The 21,444-nt window shown below is 45.6% G+C and overlaps 1 protein-coding gene across 1 annotated transcript in view; it reads left to right on the top strand.

Annotated features, from left to right (window-relative positions):
* The window catches only part of DDX31 (DEAD-box helicase 31), a 79,399-nt gene that overhangs the window by 47,114 nt on the left and 10,841 nt on the right, over window positions 1–21,444 (top strand). Inside the window, 3 exon segments of the mRNA XM_017517589.2 lie at window positions 1,646–1,727; window positions 8,921–9,032; window positions 15,059–15,227. Of these exon segments, the coding sequence (XP_017373078.1) occupies window positions 1,646–1,727; window positions 8,921–9,032; window positions 15,059–15,227 (363 nt within the window).

Below are 21,444 nucleotides of genomic sequence, written 5' to 3'. Positions count from 1 at the left end.
CATTTGAGTTCCCTCTCAGCTCCTGTTTGCTTGGGGTGTATGGTCCCCCACATCACCATGTGGACACATAGCCCATGAGCCTTGCTCTGGCTGGAGTATCAGCACATGCACTTGAGAACACTGCCTTTCTGTGGCATATTTAGCTTTTTATATTCCTGTCTGCAAATGGCATTATTCTTTTTTTCTTTCTCTCTGCTTCAAGATTTGATTCCAAGGTCTGGTATTTCTTTTACTTTTGTGTTTTTCCTCTTTTTTTTTTTTTTTTTTACTTTTGTGTTTTTCCTCTTTTTTTTTTTTTTTTTTAAGAAAGAAAGTGATGAATAGAAGCAAATCAGATAGAGAAAAAGATGGGACTGGGCTATGTTTTCACCTTCTTTCAGGGTTTCAGGCATAAATAAGAGGCAAGTTCAATATCCATGCATTCCTCTCTCCTGTGAAAAATAGATTTCTGTGAAGTCCTGGGCACTCTCCTTCCAACTGCTGCCCTTTGAGAGCATGCACTGCCTCCTCTGGTTGACTCTTGCTGCTGTAAAAAGACTTCACTCATCCATAGGGCTGTGAGTTGGCAGCAGAGAGAGGATGCTGAGGGGTGAGGGCTGGGGGTGTGCAGGGAAGAGATGACACATTTCAGGTAAATCGCTGTCAGAGACGTGACATTTTCATTCATAGCCTTGTCAGAGTAACCTTTGGGGGAGAGGGGGAGAATTGTCTTCTCCCACCTAAGAGGTTGCCATTCATGTTTTAATTTGCTGTTACATTTATAAAAAGAACTTACAACAAAATCATTTGTCTTTTTATGATCTGTTCCTCACCCCCCCGAACTCCTCCTTCTCTTTCCCTTTCTCCCTGGGAAACTGTTTTCAGCAGTGCACATTTCCTCCTTCATGTCTTGACATGCGAGTCTCTCTCTGCTTCCTACATTCAGATGCTGTGGACTTGCAGTCGATTGGATGAAGCGGAGGTTTTCCAGACTCCACCACTAGGCAGCTCTGACTGTTGTGTTCTGGCTCCTTGTGGCTTCTGTTCCTGAGTGAAGCCCAAGTTCTTGTACTATTGCTTGGCACACAGCTCTGGGTTCATCAGAGATCCCTTGGTCTTCACCCCTCAGTAATTAAGAGACGAGGATAGTGAAGCTCCTCCAGGGTAGAAGAAGACGGAGCAGTGCTGCTGTGGATGGGCTTTGTGCTCTCGTTACCCTCATGGGGTGTTTACCCCACAGTGGAGGATGGTTGGCCACCCTTTTATTTCCTTTTTTTCCTCTTCATTGTGAAAAGACTAAAATGCTTTCTGTTTCATCGTCATCTGCTCAAGCCAAGGGAGTTGATCAGTGAGCGAGCACGCTTGTTTGGTATTCAAGATTTATCAAGAAATAGTGACATAATCTCTATTAAGGAGATTCTAAATGTAGCCTATTTTAAATTCATCAGGGAGGAAAGAAATTGTCAGGAATATCATCCTGTCCCTTTAATATCATAGAGGTCCCCTTCTCAATTCCTAAGAGTTTAGGAAAATATTTCCTTTCCTAGAAGGTGTCACTTCTGCCCCATGTCTAATTAGCTCAAGAATAGGTCAGTTTTATGCATCAAGGTCTTTGGTGTTTTCGAAAGAGCAGAAAGTTTACCATGCTATGCCCTTCCTTTTACAGCGTTTCTGAGATTAAGATGGAAGATATTTTGTGTGTTCTGACCAGAGATGACTGTTTTAAAGGGAAACGATGGGGAACCCAGGTGAGTTTTATTATTTATCGTGCTTGCTGCTAACAGACGTGACTCACTTCTTGATTTGGGGTAGTAGAGACTGTGTGTGTGAGTTATTTCCTCTGTCAAGCAAAACATTTAAAAACCATGAACATTAGATGAGGCCAGATCTTGATTTTTTTTTTTTTTTCTCATCTTTGCTTCTGGATGTGTTTGCTGCTCTTATCCAGTGAGTGGGCTACGGTCCATTCTGGAAGCCTGCCAGACAGCAGCAGGCTCCCCAGAAAGGAGGTCCAGGCCAGAATGAGTCTGGAGGCAGCGTCACATGCTCAGCCCCGGTGGTCCCTGTCCAGATTATCAGCAAGGACGGCTGCCTAGACCTGCCTATCCCAGACAGCATGAAAGAAGTAAGGATCTCTGTGTCTCCTTTCAGACACACTTAGTTCATCCATTTTTTAATGTGTGTGTGCTATCCACAGAGGAAGAGTAAAGTTGAGATCATTAAGAAGAAAAATTTTTATTATCCGTGCAGTTCCATATGGAGATTCCGAGCAGGTGCAGACAGCCCTGAACATCCTTTCCTACCCCTTCTCTGTGGCTGCACCCTGACTATACCATTATTCCCTCACCCCACCCCACCCCCTCACTCAGCATTCCATGTGTGTGAGTGCACAGTTGCTATATGTAATTTTGTCTATGGGATATTAATTACTTGAATATTTTACATTTTTTTTTTATGTCTAAGGACGGACTGGAAAATCAGGGCCAGATAGGTCACGCTTGAGAGTGTCTCTCACGATTTAGCATGTGCCTATATTTGGATCAGTATTCTCCCTGAGCAGGGAGGGACCCGTTTCACTGGCCCTGACTTAAGTTCTCTTGTTTTAGAGAGCATCTAAGGAAATGTATGTGACACAAGGAGAGGAAATAGCCAGAGCCTCTATCAGCAAAGTGTGTGTTCTGAACCCAAGACTTGGCTAGACTCTTTCCGTGCATGGGCACATTTAATCTTCCTGGCCACCTAGGAAGGTAGCTATGGCCCCAATTGATAGATGATGAAACTGAGACTTAGAAGGGTTAAGGAACTTTCATAGGGCACACTAATAATCATTGGTCATTCTGGGATTTGAACTCTAACTGCAAAGCACACATATTTAACTGTTTACCAGTGTGCCTTTGTTAGTACAACTAAACCAAGACAATTGAACTGAATTGTTGTTTAAATAAGGCAATGTTAGTCATTTTTAGAGGTAAAATTTGATCAACAAATGTACCACGGCAAAGATCCCTGTGAACAATAAGACCTATTAAAGACTCCATTGGTCGTCAGGTCACCTTAAGCAAGTCAAATGAGACACACAAGCCTCTGGACCACCCTTTATTAATACTTTGTTGTTAGGGGAGTTGACCAGTGATGAGACAGATCTTCATTGGTCTTGGTGCACTTCCACTCTTTTGGAACTATTGTAAATTCTAGTTACGGGGCTCTTTGGTTTCTTTTTTAATGTTTCCCCGGATACTTCATTATGGCACCAGGACCACTCTGTGGGATCGGCAGGGAGCAGATGGGGAGCTGTTCGAAGAGGCAGCGTAGCAGAGTGGCTAAGAGCGTGGACTTAGGGTCACGTTTCTCTTCTGTCACCAGTGTGTGACCTTGGGCGGGGACTGGACCTTTCTAAGCCTCAGTTTCTTTTCGGGGAGGCAGCGTAGCAGAGTGGCTAAGAGGATGGCCTCAGGGTCATGTGCGTTATCTGTCACCAGCATGTGACATTGGGCAAGGACTGGACCTTTCTAAGCCTCAGTTTCTTCGTGTGTAAAGTTGAGATAAAAATAGTGTTCTTCTAAGGACATCAGAGGATTATGTGAGAAATAGTCCTGGAGCCCCAAGTAAAAAGCATAGGACCAAAGGGCATTTTTTTTTTTTAATGGAGTCTCGCTCTATCGCCCAGGCTGGAGTGTAGTGGCATGATCTTGGCTCACTGCAACCTGCACCTCTTGAGTTTACACAACTCTGCTTCAGCCTCCCAAGTAGCTGGGATTACAGGCATGCACCACCATGCCTGGCTAACTTTAGTATTTTTAGTAGAGATGGGGTTTCACCGTGTTGGCCAGGCTGGTGTCAAACTCCTGACCTTGGCCTCCCAAAGTGCTGGGATTACAGGCGTGAGACACCACACCCAGCCCAAAGGGCATTTTTTATTATTACTGTAACTTTCATGATTATTTGTAGTCATTCCAGTTAGTAGTAGATGTGGAATTAAAGCCCAGACTCAGGGACACGAATCCCAGTGCCCTTTTTTTTGCTGTATCATAATAACTGGAACATTAGCATCTGCCAGCTCCAGAAATAAGAGCAAGTAGTACAATTACAAAACGAGATGGTGAGTTTGATCAAACCTAGTCTCACGTATACTCTCTCTGGGCCTGGCTTTGATGTCAGCCTTTGTCCCTGAGCACAGATCATTTCTCTCCAGGGAGTTGATCGTTGTATGTCTACACAGCGCAGGGAAGGTGTGGAAGGGCAGGAAGCCTCTCCTGAAGGACATGTCCCCGAAGAAGGAGCGGAGCAGCTGCATCTCCCTCTGCTCTTTCAGCAACAAGCTTCAGTCATTTTTTTTTTTTTTTTTTTTGGTAACTTCTGCCCTTCTGTGGCCTTGCAGCATAAATTCTTCTCCTTAAGCCTTTCCCTGGCTTGAGGCCAGCCTCAAAGACTTCCTGAGACTTGAGGAGCGGTCATAACTTCACGAGTAAGAGCCAGGCCCCAAAGCCTTACAGACACGAATCTGAGTTTGCATCCTTGCTTCACAGCTGGTAGCTCTGCTACATCAGACGGAGTATCTTCTCCGCAGTCTCAGTTTTTCCATCTGTAAAACACATGATTGTTGTGAGGTTTAAACAAAATGAGGCAGAAAGTGCTCTACTTCCAGACTTCACAGATTCTTAGGTCTGGAAACTGTATGTTATAATCTTGCCCCAGCTCCTGCCCTGATAGATAGTAATGAATGCTTGGATATTTTTAAGGTTTGGTGTTTTTTTTTTTTTTTTTTTTTATGAAAAAAAGTGCTAAGCAAGGTTGGGCTTTCCTAACTTAGAACGCTAAATTAACCATCCTTTGCTCTAGGTGTCATGCTGGTAAGGACTTGGCTTGCTGAGCCAAGTTTCACGTGAATTCAGAGGGAAAAAAAAAAACTAAAGTAAATTGACTGTGTTACTAATTACCACATAGATACACAACCCGAGAGGGTGTTTGATGCGTGTGGTACATGTCAGTAGTGAAATGAATAAAGTAGATGCTGGATACAACTGTTAATTCTGGCCGGGCGCGGTGGCTCAAGCCTGTAATCCCAGCACTTTGGGAGGCCGAGGCGGGTGGATCACGAGGTCAAGAGATCAAGACCATCCTGGTCAACATGGTGAAACCCCGTCTCTACTAAAAATACAAAAAATTAGCTGGGCATGGTGGCGCGTGCCTGTAATCCCAGCTACTCAGGAGGCTGAGGCAGGAGAATTGCCTGAACCCAGGAGGCGAGGTTGCGGTGAGCCGAGATCGCGCCATTGCACTCCAGCCTGGGTAACAAGAGCGAAACTCCATCTAAAAAAAAAAAAAAAAAATTTTAATTCTATTGTGCATAAGAAATACCATGTGTCTTCATTGTTGTCCTCAATTTGAGCAGTTCTCTAGCCTGTGAACTAATGCCAGGCATGTAAATGTGGGTTCAGTAGCGAGGCCTTTTATACACACAGCCAGACACCTCATTACAGCGCCCCTCTCTTTCACCCAGCGCGATTGAAACCCATGGTAAATGTCCCTTTGGCACATACATTTTTGGGCTTCTGTGAACAGAAAGAAAGCGAGTGAAGCATCTGTAAAATGTATATTTCATATTTAGGTATATAAAATATATATAGCTATGTCTGGGTGTGTGAATGTTCACCTGCCTACAAAGAGAATAAATTTGATCTTTCAACTTTACTGGGAAGCACTCAGAAGGTTCTAGGGACCATGGAGGTAAAACTCAGCTTGGCAATAAAGTGATTAAAACAAAACCCTTCCATTTAGCTTAAAAATACCTTGGAAGTTGGCAATATTAAGGCACAGGCTTTCACAAAAACCCACCTTTGCTACTACCAAAACTTTCAGCCTAATTATCTTAGACTCATCTGCTGCTTCTTGGTAGGTGTGAAGTCTTCAGCATCATAATATACACACACCCAACCATGTTTTTCCTACAAGGGTTTTTGTCCTATGAAATATACCCGTAAATTTATCCTAACAAAGGAGCTGTTGCTGGTATTGTGAGATCTTAAAATAAGTTCACAGCCCCCTTCTCATCCTTTCTGATGGTCTGTTTTTTTCCAGGATCAGTAGGATATTAGAGACAAAGGTGCATTGCGTGCAGATGGGTGGTTGGAAATGTATTTTTCTAAACTACCCGCGGTCCGCTAGTTGCCAGTTAGCTTCATTAACCAGTACTGAGCCTTCCTCTTTGAGGGTGGGAGAGCCGGTCCTGCGGGGTATTCGTGTGCCCTCAGGGGTTTGACCCACTCTCATTACAGGCGCATTTTACCTGTCTGGGGCTGAGATGCTGCTGCATAACTCTGCCCCCTCTGTCTTCAGTTTAAATTTAGACTGTCCTCCCCAGAAGACAACTGAAAAATACCTCATTCATTCTCAAGAGGGGCAATTTTAAAATAAGGTATTTCTGGAAGCGGGGGCTAGGGAGGAGTAAGATATTTTTTCCTAAGTATTGTATATTGTGTTTTCTGTCATTAACTTTTTCTTATATTTTACTAAAACTGACCTCATCATTTCAAACCTGTGAACCTAGTTCTATCGTGTTTTTTTCCCTACATATTTCACTTATATACACACTCACATTATATATATGTAATTTTTTTTTTTTTTTTTTTTTTTTTTGGGAAGAAAAGATGCCTCATTTTGAAACCTAAAGGGGGGAATAAGAAAAGCCCTTTGTAATATATTGCCATATTATCACTAAATCCCCTGACAGTTGTGACACAGAAGCAAGTCACCTGTCACTTAAGCTTGAGGTCTCTTTAATTTTCTCCTGGAATTCGCACCAGGCTGTCTTTAATTTGAGGCCTTTATTGGAATTCTGAAACCTCTCTGCCTCCCTGGCTCTCAGATCTATTCTGAGAGCTGTTACAGAATGTATACAATAACCAACAGAGGGATTCGGAGAGGGCTGGAGCTCTGTTTATTTAACACTCTAGAGGGATTTTTGTGCTTATTCGGTCCTGGCTGCCCGGCTTTCAATATCTCTTTGACAACCATTCTGCCCTTCTCATTAATTTTAAACAGTTAAAACACAAGAAAAAGAGGGAAAAGTTTTCATTATTAAAGTGCTTTACTTTTTAATAACAGAGGATTCTGTCCGCCAGGGGAAAGGGCATCCTCGCTAATTTCACATTCATATTAAAAAAAACACACACACAGGGAAGGTGACAGTTGCGCTGCTGAGGTGGCTTAACGAAAGGAGGGCAGCAAAAAAAAAAAAAGTTTGCATTTCACATCAGTTAAGAGGGTAGAAAAAAAAAAATCCTTGTTAATGACAATAGCAAATGTCCACTTTGGTAACACAGCTCCTGAGTGACTCTTCTCCTGGCATTTCAGCGGATAGAAGCCTTAGGGGGACCTTGTATTGTACTGTGAAATCAGCGAGACTGTCATCAACCAAACAGGTAGCAGGAATGATTTGACTAAACTAAAAACATTTTCAGGTTGTTAAGCCTCTTAATATAGAGATGAACGTCGATCCAGAGAATGAGGCTTTTTCTTTCCTCCTCTTTGTTCTTCCTCTGTCAGCCTTAAAGGCAAAAGAGAGGCTCGGGGAGTCTTGATTAGGCCAGATGCAGAGTGCTCATACATACCCCGTCCTCTACAAGGTTAAGCAGCAGGACCTGGGTCTCACTCTGGATTTTCCCCAGGGGTCCACATTGGGGTGGCGGGCAGAGGTGAAGGCACCAGTACCACACAAGTGATCGGTGTCACTTGGCAGGTGGGCCTCATTGGGTTAGAGAATCTGTGTTCTCCCGATTTCACATTCAGTAGAAAAAACACTCATGTTTGTTTTAAGATATTGGAGACAAAAGCCACTAGTTTTTAAGCAGGGATGTTTTAAAAGGAATTTTTTTTTCTCTGGTACTGTTGAAGATGAAAAGAAAATAATTGTGAATTTTATTAACATTTTCCATCTGTAGGGTCTTTGCATGCACACAGATATTACTTCTTACACAGGAACAATTTGCTGCAAAGATCCAGGCAGCCTTTGAACATGGTTTCCTGGAACAGCCCACTCACTCTTTAATAGGTTCCTGGGAACTCAGCACAGTGGCCATGGGCTGGAGGAATGAATCTGAAACACTAGAAGTCTGAACTGCTCTAGGCACTGAGGAAGCATGCTCTGAAATTCATGGTTAGGGGGTAACTTTTTTTTTTTTTTTTTTTTTTTGAGTTTTGCTCTTGTTACCCAGGCTGGAGTGCAATGGCGCGATCTCGGCTCACCGCAACCTCCGCCTCCTGGGTTCAGGCAATTCTCCTGCCTCAGCCTCCTGAGTCGCTGGGATTACAGGCACGCGCCACCATGCCCAGCTAATTTTTTGTATTTTTAGTAGAGACGGGGTTTCACCATGTTGACCAGGATGGTCTCGATCTCTTGACCTCGTGATCCACCCGCCTCGGCCTCCCAAAGTGCTGGGATTACAGGCTTGAGCCACCGCGCCCGGCCAGGGGGTAACTTTTTAAGGCAGAATTTTAGGCAGGTCACCGTGGAGTGCTCATGGAGAGAAATGGTCAGTGTTCCACTGATGCATACAAGGGAAAGGTGAAGAATCGTAGGAGATCCAAGATCCATTTGAAAACAGCTCATGTTCAATGATGTTTTACATGTCTGAGTTGGACTTGGAAAATTCCAAAGTGTCTCCAGAGGCCTTTGATTTTGAACATGCATGGTAATAGGTCAGGAAGAAATGGAAGTAAATAAGTAAATAGACCTGATCTCTCTCATAAAGCCATCCTCATCTTTACTTGACTTTAACATCTCTACAGCTCCTTTTTTTCCCTAGTAATATTGAAAGGATTACCCTTGTTGGCCCCTAGCTGGTTACTGTGTGATTTTACTGTTATTAAATCTATTATAAACTGCTTCATTATTCCTGACTTTGACTCTGTCTCTCCTTTAATCCTTCCGTCACCCTTTCAGAAATCCCATGCTGTTGGTCCCCAGGAAATCCGAGAGCGAGCCACAGTCTTACAGACAGTATTTGAAGATTACGTGCACTCCAGCGAGAGGAGGGTCTCCTGGGCAAAGAAAGGTCAGTCGATTTCCTAGGTGCTTGTGGAGTGGATAGCCCAGCTGTCCTCTACCTTCACCCACATACCCCCAAACCAGTTGAGAGACGAACCTGGGATCTCTGCTCACCAGCCAAAGCCTTCAATCTCCATAATTCTGCAGGGTTTGGAAGCAGGCACGGAAGGCTTTAAAGTGATATTAAATGTTAATTTCATCCTTCCCTGTGTTTTGCGCAAATGAGGCTTTATCTTGGCTTATATCAGGATAGGGTTTTGACCCAACAACTTTGATCTTAGGGATCTGATCTTTCTCTTTCTTTGGAAACCAGATAGAAGAGATGTGACAACGTTCGTAGAAGTAGTTGTAGAGATGGAAATTGGAGATGAAGACCAGCACTGGAAATATGAGACCTAAGCAGTTCCTATTTGAAGGCACAAAATAAAATGAGAAAGAGCAGTGCTAAGGAAGAGCCATAGACCATGAACCCAATTCCTAGGAAATGTGTTAAAGAGTTTGGTATTGATTTCATATAGACCCTTTGTGGGATAAATTGGCTCCAGGGATCACTGTACATTAGATGTGGACTTAGCAGTTCACTTTGAGTAATTAGCAGTGCATGGCCAAAGGGGGGTTATCATCACTGCTACTTTTTATCATGGAATGTCTTGGCCAGAGACTTACCCATGTCTAATGAGACTTCATGCTGGAGGACGCACAGGTTTTTTTTTGTCGTTGTTCGTTACCTGCTATTTTGAGAAGAGTGTCAGGCTGGCTTACCAATATTGGAACAATGTAGCATCGTTTTGTTTATATGTAGATAGAAATATTTTAAAAATCATTTGACAGATATTTATCAAATTGGGCACTATTCTGAGTGCTTAGAATATATGCCAGAGCAAAACAAACATCCTTGCCTTTGTGAAGCCAACATGTTAGTGGGGTGCAGGGGCAGCAGACAGTGAGCATAATGAACATAATAAATTAGTCTGTTTAAAGGTGACAAGAGCTATGGAATAGGTAGAAGGAGATGGGGAAGGGGAAGGGGTGACACAGCAGAGTGCATTTTTAATGGGGTCAGAGTGAGCCTCATTGTGTAGGTGATACCTGAGCAAAAGCCTAGAGTAGGATGGGCCCCGTGGCTGTCTAAAGGAAGAGTGTCCTGGGCACTGGGAACAGCTGGTGCAGAAGAGCTCAAGGAAGGCAGTGTGGATGGAAAGGGGGCGCTGGCCAAGGCAGAATCACGTAGGACCTTGCGTCTTTGTCGGAATGCAGCGGGAGCAGAAATGTGGTGTGATCTGACCTAGGTTTGAAAGGGATCACCTGGCTGCTGTGCAGGAGTAGACATAGCTGGGTGAAAGCTGGGGGACTGGTTGAGGAGCGATTGTGGTCACCAGGAAATAGAGATGTTAAAAATGAGTTAGTCAGCAGATACTTTCAAGGACCTGTTACATGCCCTTAGCACATTATCATTGCAGTTGCTGGCTGTCATCATAAAAAATCAGAACCACACAAGGTAAAAGATGAAGTCCCAGTAATTGCCACTGTATATACTGTATAACCTTCTAGACTTTTCTCTAATAATGCCCTGTCTTAGCATTTCCCCTAAGTGAATTCAGCAATTCCCAGGGGTTTTCCTTCCTTGCTACCTCTAGAGGAATATTGTTCTATGTCTCTCAAGAGGAACAGGGTCTTTGTCAAAGTGTAACTTTACAGAGTTTAGACCTTTGATGAAAGTTAGGCAAGTTCAGCTGGCTGTGCGGTACATAACAAGGTGTTGTGCTGCTGAATTTCAGGGCTGGTATCAAAGTTGCAATGGAAAGAAAGAAATCAAACCCACACTGTCACCTTCATTTTTGGTGTCAGTGATGCCTCAGATATTTTGGTAAGACTACAACTATTTCAAGGTGTCCGGGTCATTGGAGTAGAAGTTACAGTAAGTAATTCTTAGAGAATGTGGTTTTGGGTTTTCTGTCACCATCATTACTGTTGAACTTGTTAATACCAAGAATCAAGCAGAGTCACTTCTCTGTTGTCTAAGGAATATTGGAACAGGGTCTCTTCCCAATGTTTATGTACCATGAAGGAAATAAATGTATCATGTCTCTTACTTGCTAATCGATTTCCACACCAGATTGATAATGAGCTGGGACAATACCGCCTCTTACAGAGCTCAGGCAACCCATTTCAGACATAAGTCTGGCCACCATTCCTTCTCTCCTGAGTTTTGGAGACTTGAGAGAGTATACGCGTAAATGCCACCCTAAAGATATTGAATTCACAACAGAGGAACAGCCACCGCACCCCATAGTGGAGACTATCTTTTGCATGTCGATCTGCATATGCAAATTCCCCTCGATTGACTTGCTTCCCTTTTATACCATTTCAGAACCCACCTCATGAATAATTAACAAAGCAGCTGGCTTTTGCCTTGACGGCAGAAAACTAGTTAGAAACTGAGCCAAGTATGTATTTGTTTTCCTTTTGCATTTTCTGACCCAGTCGTTAGTAACCGGCATTAAATTGTCAGTTTCCAGATGCAGTTACCCCCTTTTTCCTGTTTTCGTGCATCTTTTAGCTAGGGATTCAAGTTGTAAAAAGAGTGGTAAAGTAAGTTTGAATTCCAGACTCCTGAACCAAAAATTTGGAAGCTAGAGTCTTCCACCTGCAAGTGACCACTGCTCCTGGGGCTTCATCCTCTTCATCTTCAGGTCTCCTGCAGAGCAGGAACTCTGCGTGCAGGATTTATGCCTGCTTGGAAGGGATGCTTCTCGAAGTCTAGAAAACCTATAACAGTGATCACGAGTCATTCTTCTCCCCTCAGTGGAGTCAGAGCTGGGCTGGGCACTTTACCAAATGCTTTGTCTTTAAGAGAATAACAGGGAACCTCCTTTCCTCCATCCTTTCTGTAGCTGTGGCTGTTGATGTTGGGTGGGAAGATGCATGTGCCTTTATTCTGTACTGAAGGGTGCTCTTGTGGGAGTGGGGGCCGTGGTTGGGAGGAGCAGAGATGATCTTCACCTTCCAGTCTGGAGGTTTGTTTCTTTCTGCCTCCTTCATCTTACGAGTCATCATAAGATACCACTAGTTTCTGATCCAGATGTCCAGGAATGAGAAAGGACCATGTGTCCATGTGAGATACTTTAAAACAGATTTCCCTGACTCCGTCACCTTAAGCGGTTGGCAAGAAAGAGGAATCAGTGACTGCAAAGTGCTGAACTCTAGTGGCCTGTGGCTTCATCCATCACCCCAAATAAATGTCTGCTTTCATTACTTCTCCACTTTCCGCTTGTGTGGGTCCCATAGCCCCTGTTCCTTCTGCACGTTCTAGACACTGCCAACAGGAGCCACTTCCTGCTCCTTGAAAGGTCCTGCAGACAGCTGCTGCAGCATCAGAAATTCCTGCTTCTCCAAATTATCCAAACATGGGAGTCCATGCAAGTATGTGAGGACAACCAACTGTCGCTGTCCCTGGTGAGACGGGAGCCTTGAGGACAAGGAGGTTTAGTAAAAATATGCAGTGTGAAATGCTGCCTGGCCAGTTGTCTGGGGAGAAAACACTTCCTGCCACATCTTGGCAAACTCATTATCCCTGTAAAGCTGTTAGCTGGGCACCTACGTCTCCTGGGGTAGATGCTCTCAGCACTCAGCTCCTAGGATTGGTGGAGAGGAAGAGTGGTGACCAGGGGGGAAGCCCAGGGGCTCATCTGCTTACACAGAAGAGAGGTCGGGAATGAAGAGACCTAGACTGGGGTTTGGGTAACTGAGGTTTTGAAAGTGCAGTCTCTTGGTTTGGTTTCGGCGTGACTTGGTTTTGGTCTAGTTGTTTTAGACCAGAGTAAGCGTTGGGGGTTGAGGAGAAGAGGCTTGAATCTCCTGGGTCACGCAGCAGTAGAGCCTTCCTTTTGAGGGCTCAGCTGTGGGTCTCTGTGTCTGGTGGCATCAGAACCCTCCAAATAGTACAGACTATTTGAAATGTTAAAGATTTTCCTTGAAAAAGTCGCTGGTTGTTAAAAAGGGGAGTAAGCACAGGTTTAAGAGTGGGGTACAGAGGAGTTGCCTTGCTTATTATTGCTCATCGATTGGGAAAAGGAGTTCACTTTGCTCAGTAAATAGAGCTTTGATGGATTCCCCAGGATCCTTCCAGGAGCTGATCTGCTAAAATGACACTTTTTATTACTGTTCATAAACGCCAATCTCCAGGTGCTGCTGGGATATTATGTTTAAGCTGTGGGCAAACTTGCCAGTCCAGTGGCTCAACAAGGAGGGTGAGGAAGCAAAGGCTTGCCTCCATCAGACACCGTGGGCTGGGCTCTGGCTTGGCTGGCGGAAGAGCAGCGTTGGAAGTGAAGAGAGCAGTGACAGGGATGGCGGGGAGTGCTTTGCCGGACATCCCCCTCCTTCCTTGCTGGAGTGAGAAGCAAGTGGACACTCCAGTTTTCATTGTTATTTCTGCGTATTCAAAGGGGAACCCAGTCCGTGAAAATGCTTCCTCAAGGGAGTGCCTAGTTAAGGAGACCATAGCTCCACCCTCCTGGGAGTGAGTCTGGCCCTTCTCTGGTGGAGGTGGGACCTAGAACAAGGACCCTCTTTTCTTAATTTAATTTTTTTTGAGACAGAGTTTCACTCTTGTCGCCCAGGCTGGAGTGCAGTGGCATAATCTCCACTCACTGCAACCTCAACCTCCCAGGTTCAAGAGATTCTCCTGCCTCAGCCTCCCGAGTAGCTGGAATTACAGGTGCCTGTCAACATGCCCAGCTAATTTTTGTATTTTTAAGTAGAGATGGAGTTTCACCACATTGGCCAGACTGGCGCCAAACTCCTGACCTCAGATGAATGACCTGCTCGCCTTGGCCTCCCAAAGTGCTGGGATTACAGATGTGAGCCACTGTGCCTGGCCGCTTTTCTTAATTTTATAACAGGACTGAAACTGTCCTGATGGAATGTTTGATGAATTAACCTAAATTTTGTCAGTCCTCAAGGGACCATTTTAGAGACTTAGTAATTTTCTTTCACCTTTTAAAAATTTTTTTCATTTCCTTTTTTACAGTAAGTAAGCATTGTATTGAATGAGTAAGAAGCACTGTATTGGTTAATCCTGGATACTTTTAGAATGAATTTGGTTTTAAAATCCTATGAGGAAGGCTGGGTGAGGTGGCTCACACTTGTAATCCCAGGCACTTTGAGAGGCCAAGGCAGGAGGACCACTTGAGGCCGGGAGTTCAAGACCAGCCTGAGTAACATAGTGAAACCCTGTCTCTACAAAAATAAAAATTTAAAAATTAGCCTATAGTCCCAGCTACTCAGAAGGCTGAGGCATGGGGATTACTTGAACCCAGGAGTTTGAGGCTATAGTAAGTTACTGCATTCCAGTCTGGACAACATAGTGAGACCCCGTTTCTTTAAAAACCTTTAAATTTAAAAAGTCTGTGAGTACACAAGAAACTGTTATTAGGGATTGACTATGGATAGGGGAACTGGAGGTGGGGCTTGTGGTGAAGGGGGCATTGGTGGTAATGTCATTCATTCATAGTAAACATGACAGTCATAATAAAGCCTTTTGAACTTTGTGAATTTTGTAACGCGCATACATTAACTATTCAAAAATAAGTACAATTTAGGAAAAATGTGTTACTATACATGTCTAATGATTTCCTCGTTTTCATGAGAACGCGATGTCCTGTGTTCATCATTTCTTCACCCTTCTCTCTTTTCACTTGTTTACACAACAAATGCCTACCAAGTGCCTGCCAGCCACCAGGGGCTGTGCTGGGGCCCACCCTGTTGGATTGTTAGAAGCTCTGTGGCAAAATCGGAAATTTTATGGGGCATATTCAAGTAATAATGGTGACCCCCTGTAGATTTTTCCTTTTTGTTGTTGTTGAGGAATTGAAGAAATACACAGTGGTCTACATTTTAGTCGTTTATATATGTTGTCATTGTCCTGGTCATGTTTCTTTGCCAGAAGATAACCATTAGGCCGGGTGCTTTGGAGCTTGGAGATCCCGGTCCTGACAGGCTACCTCCCCACTCCTTTTTCTTTTCTTTCAGCTCTGCAGTCCTTCATCAGAGCCTACGCCACCTACCCCAGGGAGCTGAAGCACATCTTCCATGTCCGATCCCTCCACCTTGGGCATGTGGCGAAGAGCTTTGGGCTAAGAGATGCCCCCAGGAATCTTAGTGCCTTGACTAGAAAGAAAAGGAAAGCAAACCTGAAAAGGTAAGATGGGCTGAATTTGTCCCGTGCCGAATGGCTGCATAGCAGCCAGGGCTAGGGAACTCCATTCACACACGCACTGGTGCGATGATGTGCTAGGTGCCCTGCTCGCCACAACTCTCCTGTCATTAACATCTGCCCTTCTCCCAGTGCAACGAGCACTTGGAACAAGAAGAAGGTCACTTCATCTTGCAGAAATTCAGGGGTGCCTCCTTTTGGGCCCAGATGTGGTGGGGTTCATAGGACTCGCTGTAGTCGGAGCTTCAGTTGTGCTGTGGTCCACCCTAGAAAGCATCTGAGATGTATATGACATACTCTGGTGTGTTCTGTGTGATGGGCCCTGGTGGCATACCGTGTCCCCGTGAGATGGAAGGACTGGGTGCTGAGTGACCGAGCCTCAGACTCCAGGAACTGCCAAAGCCCAGCTCTCCAACAGGCTGGCTCTGGGGTCAGCGCCAGGCTCCTTGCTGCTGAGTTGCACCTCCAGTGCTGAGCCCTTCCCCTTTCCTCCCAAAACGAGCGTGTTCAGGACTGTCCACGGGTTCTGGAGAAAGGAAGGGGAGGGAGGGGCGTTGCCCTGTTCACGGCTGGGCTTGGAGTCTGTCTTCACAGTACTGAGATGGTTTCCCTCAGCACACTGCATTTGTAAAAGGCCTTCTTCCTCTTCTCCAAGGCCTGTGTGCTTTTAGTACCAGCCTCAACCCCTCACAGGAGCCGTGCGCTTGAGGCCCTGTGAGCTATTCGTGTCAGAACTTTGGGGCGGATGATTTCATTGTTTATATGAGAACGGTCTGTCAAACAAACGTTTGGAGCACGGAGACTTTTCTCTCACCTGCCCTGGTTTCCAGGTTCAATCCCGGAACATTCTGGATGGTTAGTTTGCATTGTTTATCCTCCCTTTTCCACGTTAATTTACAAACACCGCAGGCTCCCCCCCCCGCCACTGCGACTCTGGGAATCTGCAGGCAGGATTACTGTGCGCTGCCTATTCCACACAATCTCCAACTTCCCCGTTCACCAGGAAGTGTCAGTTACTCCATCAATCTTGTCACAGCCCTGTTTCTCTAACCTGTCACGGCAAAGACAGAGGGACAACCCCGTGGAGGGAAGTGACCACTGGTCTTGGAGTCAGGAAACCTGGATCAAAGTTCAGCTCCATTCTGATGCGAGTTTTGGGCCATACCTTTCCTTAATGTCTCAGAGCCTCCATCTCAACTACACTATGGAGAAGGAAATCCATATTTTTAGTTACTTCACAGGATTGTTTTGAGAATCAAAATCGGGTGATTCCTATGATCCCAGCACTGTGGGAGACCCAGGCAGGCAGATTGCTTGAGGCCAGGAGTTCAAGACTAACCTGGGCAACATAGCAAGACACCGTCTCCACGAAAAAAAAAAAAAAAAAAAAATTAGGTGGCATGGGAATATGCCTTTGGAACCATACAGGGCCCTACAGATGAAGCTCCTTACAAGCTAAAAAGCAGATTCAGAGATACCCAACTTGACCTCTCTGGGAGCCTTGGCACCTGCAGGACTCATTGCAATGACAAAGTATTGCCTAATTCTGTTCCCAATTTTGGAATTTTTAAGATGCTTTTCTGATACTAATAATTCTCACATAGGACAATGCTCCAGTAATTCTTTGAGGAAAAACAAACGGAAGCTGTTTCCGTGTGCTGGTGTACTTCAGTGCCTAGGCGAGGGTGGACGTGTCCTTCCCTGGTTCCTTCTAGGCCATTTTGAGGTTCAGGGGTGCAGATCAGGGCAGCAGCCCAGAGATGTCTCTGCTTGCCCTCTGCCATAGCCAGGCTGTCCCCCCAGAAGGCGAAGATGCCCCAGCTCTACTCCCAGGCGCTCGTGGCTGTGCCAGGATTCCAGGCCGCAGGGCCCAGGAACTGGGTTCCTGTCTTAGGTTCTGCTGTCCCTGGCATCCACGTATGTTAACTTTGATTTGAGTGTGGGATGAAACCATGAGGCTTCCCGGCTAGTGACTGAGAGTAGCCTCATCATCAGAAGCCTGACCATCTTGTCACCATCTCGGAAATGGTGACACTTTGAGAGTGGAGGAAGAGACCTGCCAAATGATTACTGTTAAGAAACACATCTGGCTGGGCATGGTGGCTCACGCCTGTAATCCCAACACTTTGGGAGGCCAAGGTGGGTGGATCACGTGGTCAGGAGTTCAAGACCAGCCTGGCCGAGATGGTGAAACCCTGTCTGTACTAAAGCTACAAAAATTACCTGGGCACGGTGGCAGGCCCCTATAATCCCAACTATTCAGGAGACTGAGGCAGGAGAATTGCCTGAACCTGGGCGGCAGAGGTTGCAATGAGCCAAGATCACACCACTGTATTCCAGAGTGAGACTCCATCTCGGAAAAAAAAAAAAAAGAAGAAACACACGTCTTTGTTTATTCTTCTCCCTGAAAATAAATGCAATCCCAAGATTTCATAGTTAGCAGATGATCTGCCTTTATGACTTTAGATTTCATTAGCAAGTGTTAATCCAGATAGCAGCTCCTCAGACTGGCATGCTCAGCTCCTACCCAGATCCTGGAAAGCAGAAAGGGAGGCCTGTGGGCGGGGGAGTTGGAGGCAGCATTGTCCTTACCTTGAGAAGCCGCTAGGGAGAGAGCAGCCCGCCGCCTCCTGCCCCAGCTGACCCTCACTAGCAGATGGGCACCAAGACCACGATACCCCTGTGAGCAGGGGATTTAACAGGGCTTTATTTAGGGAAGAATGGGCTGATTAGCTGATAAAGAGCATGTAAGATGGTATGGGGCAGCCTTTGATGTCTGGCTGGCGCGGCAGGGAGCCGGGCAGTGAGTGACAGCAGTGTGTCACAGGATTACTCTGCCCGTGACAATGCTGCTCTCTGTTCTTGCCATGTCCCCACTCTGTTACAGCTACTTTTTCCGTTGTTATGCCCTTCTTTTGAAGGCATTTCTCTTCACACTCCTTAGATCCTCCCCCCACCCCTGCCTTTCTAAGGCAGACGGGCACGCAAGAATACAGTAGGTACCTTTTTTTATTTGGGGAAATCTTGTCACTCCTGGAGGAGGAATGACTTTGCAGCTAATCTGCACATGGACCGTATCATTGTGGTCAGGGTAAGCGGCAGAGAAGACTTGACAGATTCTCCACACCTCAGTCAGGGCTTGAGCAAATGCCAGTTGCTGCTTTTTGAGGACTGGAAAGAAAAGTCCATTAAACCCCACAAAGTGTGAGAGTTATGCTGTGGCCACAATTATTGTTCTGAGCTGAAACGTCTCCTCTGAAATCCATCTGTCAAGAAAGAGAATGGCTTTCTTATGTTTTGTGTGGGTGAATAAAATAATGGCACTAAATTCCCTAAACTATTCTGCATTCCATTTTACAGTGTTGACTGCCTAGAATAATTATATATTATGTGCAAACCTGTGGTATCTGCAAACCAAATCCATCAGACTAACAGAAGCCTGTCTCACCTGTCATACGCCAAGCGGGAGTTCAAGTGGATATTAGAATGGGGATTGGGAACAGGTTAGCTAGGAGGCTGTTCGGCTGGTCCATGCGATGGCAGAGGGACCCCTTCGCCTCTTACGTTGCCTTTAGTCCTTCATTCGACAAATTTTCAGAAAAAGAAGATAAGTAGTTCATGGCCCAAATGCGATCTTAGTCACCCAGTTTCTGTCAACTTTTCCAGTGCTCAGTTCTGAAAGGGAACACTAAGTATCTTCCCCTACACACAGAAATACAGTCATAGTCACAAAAACTCTTCTGACACCTACACGCAAACCTGTCAAAACAGCCCCCACCCCAGACACCAACATATACATGTACACAGATAGTTGGTGCTATCGGTAAAATATTGAATGGCCCCTTAGCAACATCCGTCACGAAAAAAGCATTTTTCCTTCCGTGAAATGCAGTTCTTATTTTGAAGCTATGTAGATTCAGCAGTTCCTGAGAAGCAAAGATAACATATCCTTCCAAAGTCTCCATCTTTCCAGGAGATGCTGAGACCCAGCACTGTCTGCTGGGAGAGGCAGACTTGTGGTGTTTGACAGGGTGTCTGTCTGTCTGTCTGTCTGTCTGTCTAGGTCGTCACACGAGTAGAACGTGTCAGGAACAGTGAGCAAGCACGCTCAGTAGGGCCATGATTCTCTCTCATGTTGCTGCCAGTCTGTGGAAAATGGCTCAATAATAGAGAAGTGACAGGCCTTCAGTTACTAGTCTTAGGCCGGGCCCAGTGGCTCATGCCTGTAATCCCAGTGCCCTGGGAGGCCAAGCCGGGTGACAGTGAGATGCTGTCTGTAAAAAATTAAACTTTAAAAATGTTTAAAGATCTTGGTGACACTGTGATAGTATGAAAGAGTGAGTCTGCTGTTTTTAAACCACCCTATTTTATGTGAACTATATGCTGACATACTAATCTTTGCCCAGACGATGCAGTTTGTAGCACCTGAGACTGGTTGTTCATAGAGCCTAGGAACATCTGGGACATCTTCATTGTCAGTAGTGAAATGATTTTGTCCCCGTTTCCAGCTTCCCCTTTAAAATTACGAGAGAAACAGCAGTCTGAATTGTTGGAAAGAAAGTCGTTTTAGTTGTATAAATTTTCTCAAGTCAGCCTAGCCCAAATGTTACCTGGCAGCTCCTGATTTTATCAGATAAGGTATGGAGTCTAAGCTGGGGCCGTCTTACCCGTTAGTACCTAGGAGGTCTGGGGATGCTAGGTCAGTGCTCAGCAGGAGGAAGAGGGGAAGTGGGACCAGAACCACCACACCCCGTGCGTCGCGTGCCAAGCCCTGCGGAGGATTTCTGTAACCTCCCGTACTTCTGAAATTCTAGAAGTCATTTATTTTCTAAAATAAACATCTTCATGGAAATCATACACACCAGTCACCCCTTCTTCATAGATAGGGCAGGTTCGCAGATTTTTCCTGTCAGAATTATCACAAATGCTTCGTCGCAAAGGCTTCAAATGAGAACTTTTGCAAAGCTCTGGTTTGCGGCGGTTTTCATCTTTGAAGGCCTGTGCCGTGTCCTGTGATTATCACCCTTGCTCATTCCGCAGTTGCTGGGTACCTGGGAAGAGCTAGCTGTGGAATCGAGCTGTAGCTTGAGGAGTCTGTACTCTGCCAGCCGTCTCTCTTCCCCCTCTCTTGTTTCCCAAATGCCGACCCTGGGAGAATCACACAGTGATTACATCCGGGTTTGATTCACACAGACGCCAGGATTGAGTCCTGGCTGGGCCACTTATCACAAATTGTCACAAATACTTCATCGCAAAGACTGTGCCTCTGGACAAGTCACTCCGCGTCTCTGTGCCTGGGTTCCCTGGCCTCAAAGGGAGGTACTCAAGTTGCCCTCTTACCGTGGGGGTTAAGCCGGAGGATGAGTGGAAACGTTGTGGTGTCCGGCACGGCGACAAGCAGGAGCACGTGGTGATATCAGCGACCGTATCGCCTTGCTTCTTTCTCCAGCCTCCGTCATTCTCACAAGTACCCGCGGAACTGAGAGTGCGAAAAGTGAAGTTAACTGCAACCTTTTAGCACCCTTGAACTTTTCTTATCAGGAACAACCTTGAAAACGTGGAAGCGAGTCCCTCAAAGCCTAGCATTAAGAAGCCGCAGCTGCATCTCCCTGTAAAGCAGTATTCTCATCATTAGAGCAGCTTGCCTGCCAATTTTTATGTGGCATTTACAACCTCCCTAATATCACTTAATTAGCTGAAGGCAAACCTGGAATCTTGCCCACTGTGAAAACTTCCTGAATTTCATTGAGCCAGTGAGCATTCTGTAAAAAGACAGATTGGCCAAACATGAGATGAGAGGCTGGACAAAACCACACTCGGAGACATGAGGATTTCTCCGTGTAAATCCACTGCACCTGAGTCAGTGCTCATCCACTCCATCTCAGCCGCGGCCAACACGGTCGATCCCGCCGGCCTCCTTAAATCGGTTTCTTCCCTTCGCTTCCCAAACACTTTATGAATAGCAGCCCTTAGCCCCTGCACTTCATCTGAACCTCTGAAACGGTCTCCCACCGAGTCTTCCTGTGGCCACGGCTCCACAGCCAGCCAGCACCTCCACACCCCTCATCCCACCTTGCCCTGGCTTAGCACCTTTCAGCAGCATCGTGTTAGGCTGTGATTAGAGTGAGCCACAACAGACCCTCCTCACAAAGGCCCCCGCCTTTGCTGACCGTTCAGCCTCATCTGACACTCCATTTCTTAT

Source organism: Cebus imitator, unplaced genomic scaffold (genome assembly GCF_001604975.1).
Source record: "Cebus imitator isolate Cc_AM_T3 unplaced genomic scaffold, Cebus_imitator-1.0 Scaffold638, whole genome shotgun sequence".
In the NCBI taxonomy this organism is placed as follows: domain Eukaryota; kingdom Metazoa; phylum Chordata; class Mammalia; order Primates; family Cebidae; genus Cebus; species Cebus imitator.
This window is presented reverse-complemented; position numbering and strand designations above follow the sequence as displayed.